General features: G+C 25.6%; 1 protein-coding gene across 1 annotated transcript; it reads right to left on the bottom strand.

Annotated features, from left to right (window-relative positions):
• On the bottom strand, window positions 1–596 carry OCT59_003519 (uncharacterized protein; the record flags this gene model as incomplete). The annotated part of the gene is made up of 5 exons (XM_066145664.1): window positions 1–74; window positions 139–213; window positions 290–358; window positions 422–475; window positions 545–596. The coding sequence occupies 5 exons, from the start codon at window positions 594–596 to the stop codon at window positions 1–3; spliced, it is 324 nt and encodes a 107-aa protein (XP_065996362.1).
• Between the last annotated feature and the right edge of the window lie 3,588 nt (window positions 597–4,184).

The raw sequence follows: 4,184 nt of genomic DNA, 5'->3' as shown, positions 1-4,184 counted from the left end.
TCAGGATTCAGGAATTTCAGATTCATCTTGTTCTTCTGAATGAAGATTTGGATTATTATGTATTTCATTTTCGTCTGTAAGATAAATAAATTAGAAATTATGATATTATTGAATTGATATGATTTAATATGTAAATACCTTCGAGATTGATATTCTTAATCTGTTGTTGCATTGTTTCAATTTCATAATCATTTTGAGCATCTTTACTATTAGCTAAAAAAATTTAAGATATAATTTAATACTTATTTGTAATTTAAAAGATCTAATATTCAGTTAGTGAAATTAGTACCTTTAAAAATACTACTCATCTTTGATGTACTATTATTTTTCCAATTACTCGATTTATTAAAATCATCAACTATAAAGCAAAAATTCAATTAGTAAAATGATTAATGAATATCATATCATAATAGACACTTACTATTATCAGGAATTTGAAAGTCATCATATGATTTACTATATTTACTATAAAATGCTACAAAGAACTAAAATCATTAGGTATTATATAAGTAAATAACTTTCAAATAAAATGGTTCGTTCATACCTTCTTGTTCCTCTATTATTATAATTGAGAATTTTGAAAAAATATAATACATATCGGCTGATCAGAAAAGCCTCCCATAATTTTATATGCTAAATGACAATAAGCAACCCATCAGTTATATAATGAACCCATCAACTGAGCTTAAATATTAATTGGCTTGATTTTTCCAATCAGCCGATATGATATTTTAAATTTCATAAATAATGATAAGTATATGATAATTAATACCTTCTGTTGCATTTTTTAGTTCAGAAAAAAGTTCAAATTGATGAAGGTTACTTGCAAATAATCTGCTACTTGCGTAGTTTGTTTTAAAACTACTTGTTTTATTTATTTCAAAATTTTTATTTATTTCCAATTGAGTTGGTTCATTTGATTTTTTTTTGATAATATAAATTAATTTCATCCATTTTTTATACAGTGTATATAAGCATAGGTCTTTTTAATGGATCAGCATCCCAACATTGTTTCATTAAACTTTCATATTCTAAAGGAGTTCCTGATACTATTCTTGGTCTTATACCATTAATAATATTCAATATAAGATCATAATCATGTTTGCAATTAAGAAATGGTGGTTGACCAGATGAAATTTCCCACATAAGCATAGCAAAACTATAAATATCAGATGATTTTGTAGCCTGTTTTCCAGCGATAACCTCAGGTGCTATGTAAGGAAGATTTCCATATATACTTTTTAATGATTTATCTGCAGGGCCACAAAATCCAAAATCACTAATATACCAATTCTGTTCTCTTTTTTCATATAATATATTTCCAGAATGCAAATCTCTATGAATTGCACCCTCCACATGAATATCATCAAGTGCATAAATTATATTAAATGTAATTTGAATTCTTTCTTTCCATGTAAGTCGATTATGATTTTGCTGCAAATATTCTCTTAAATTTAAATCCATTTTTTTCAATACAAGCATGAAATTTCCATTTGATGGATCTTGTGTTAAACCATAACAGTTGACAATACGTGGCCATTTATTGCTTATAGTTAAGTGTGATTTAGCCTATAAAAAAAAAATTTATTAAAAAATTTTTATATCAAGGACTTCTACTTATACACTCTTAAAATACAAACCTCTTCAAACCAACTATTACTTGCATTTTCAACATTTTCTAATTTTTTAAGTATTACTTCTTGTTCTCCAAATCTTTTTAATTGTTGTTTTTTAGAATCCCATTCAATATAATATCCATCAATCCAAATTGCTGTATAAATTTTAGAGAATCCACCTTCTGTTAGGTATTCAATATTTTGTAAATTATTATATGGTATCCATTCAATTATTTTACTCGGAAGGAGTGTTTCTGATTGACATTTTTGTATTAAGTTATCAATATTATCATTTCCAGACATCCAATTTGAAAATTTTGCTTTTAAATAATTTCGAACACAATATTCACAAAATAATGTAGCCAAACATTCTTGATTACAATTCTCACAAATTCTTTTTGTTCCTGAATTATAATGAATTTTTCCTCTGTCATAAGTTTCAGTTATTGATTTTATTGCCTCAGTTTTTTCATCTTCTGTAAGAGATTTATCTGCAAGAAGTGTTTGTTTTTTAAATTCAAAATGTTTATGTATATTAGGCCGTTCCAAATTAATAATTAGTTTAACGTCCTTTCCGGCCAAAAATTTTGAGGGGGGGGAGGGGATAATTTAAACAAACATGAAAATTAAACATATTAAAAATTTCGGAAATTTTCGGTAAAATCGGAAATTCTCGGTACTATTAAATTTTAGTAAAGGAGGGGGTGTTTTTAAGCATATTTAAACATATCAAACATATATGTTTAAATCACCCTTGAATTTTTCAAAAATAGAGGGGGGGGGGGGGAGGACGTTAAACTAAAGATTAAATTGGAACGGCCTTATTATGAATAGTAGTATCTATTAATGCAAATGCTCTATTAAGTGCTGCATTAACTACTTCTTTTCGAATATTGGACATTATGCAATCTTATATTATCTTTTTATAAACTAAGAAATTTGTAGAAAAAGAAGGTTCAGTTTCGTGATCGACATTTGATTAACTTTTATTAAATTAACAGTTAGGTGTAACAAAATATTACGCCATAGCAGATCAACCACTATATCGAGATTTATTAAAAATGATTGTAAATTTATTAAGTTTTTTCAGTAGTTATATATTTTTCTCGATATTTTTCTTGAACATTACAAAAATTACACTCTTTCATTATAAATTTACGTTTTGTTCTTTAAAACATCATCATATAGGAAAGAAATATTGTCGATTAAAAATTTTTTTATATCAGTCACCAAAAATGTCATGCAGATCATTTTCATATTAACCAATTTTGTGCAACATTAATCGGAACATTTTGTTAAAAAATTTTTTTTTATATACTGTATACTGATTACTGAAAAATCGCTTTAAAAACTAGCTTTTTTTTCAAGATCTAAGTTGAGAAAGGAAGTAATATACAGTTTTAACAGTAGTAACATATGTAAAATTACGAGAAGAAAAGTTTTTCTAAAGCTTATAATAATGGTTATTCAGTCAGATTTTGCGCAAAATGCAAAAAAACTGTATTTACTATCGTAAGTGGCCTTGTTTTTTTTTTAAAAAAAAAATTAGTTTTAACAAAACTTATTTATTTTATTATATTTACTAATTTTTAACATATTCTTATTTTTATAGTTATTTTCTATAGTAATTTGGTGATTTCTTCATTTAATTTTTGGCTAAAGGTCAGCTACTACATGTACGCGGTAGTTTAAAATTTCTTATTTTTTATTTTGATTTTTATTTTATCTTGTTTTGTTTTATTTTTTTTAATTTATTAACTATTAAATAACTTTTTTCGTTTTATTCGTTTTATTATGGAATTTACCTCTAAATCTGTGTTGTTTTTCGAGATCTTTGGAAAAAATACCAATTTTTATAATGAAGCCGAAGAAAAACAGGATCTCCTTTAAAACTATCAAGAAGAAAATGTTTAATATGTAATAGTTAGAACTGTGGATATCAATGATTTCTCGGCTACGCCGTGAAGATCATGATATTCCAGTGACTCCGTGAAATAACTGACGGTATCCGTCCTTTAATATATTTATTTTGACTAATAATGATAGACTTTTTGTTCCAATATTGATAGGATTTTTACCCATCTTTTTAAATAGACACAACTCGTGAGAATGTCATCACAAATTTTAACTAGGATCCGTGGGATAAATTAACATATTTTGTACTTAGGGTTTATTATATTATAAAATCATATTGAGTAATTAATATTAACAAAAAATACAAAAAATAACCAATGATTCTTTTAATATAAAAAGGAATAAGCCTGTCAATGAAAATGATTATCTGTAAAATGACTGTCGGTAAGTTGATTGTCGATGAAACGATTTTCGGGAAATAATGCGTGTCGCCATCCATAGGGGTAATCATTAATAAAAAAAAAGCAGTTTTTTTTATATTAAAAATGAAATTTGAGTTTTCATCCGTCATTTCTAACTTTTGATTTGCAATTATATAAAAACATATTTTTTTTATTATCAATTATTACAGAAACTCCCATTAATTAAAAAAAAAAATCTGCAAAAAAGTAATAAAAGATCATTGACGATCACACATCTTGAATCAAATTCATG

Source organism: Rhizophagus irregularis, chromosome 11, assembly GCF_026210795.1.
Source record: "Rhizophagus irregularis chromosome 11, complete sequence".
In the NCBI taxonomy this organism is placed as follows: Eukaryota; Fungi; Glomeromycota; class Glomeromycetes; order Glomerales; family Glomeraceae; genus Rhizophagus; species Rhizophagus irregularis.
Note: the sequence above shows the minus strand (reverse complement) of the source record. Positions and strands in the feature narration are given on the sequence as shown.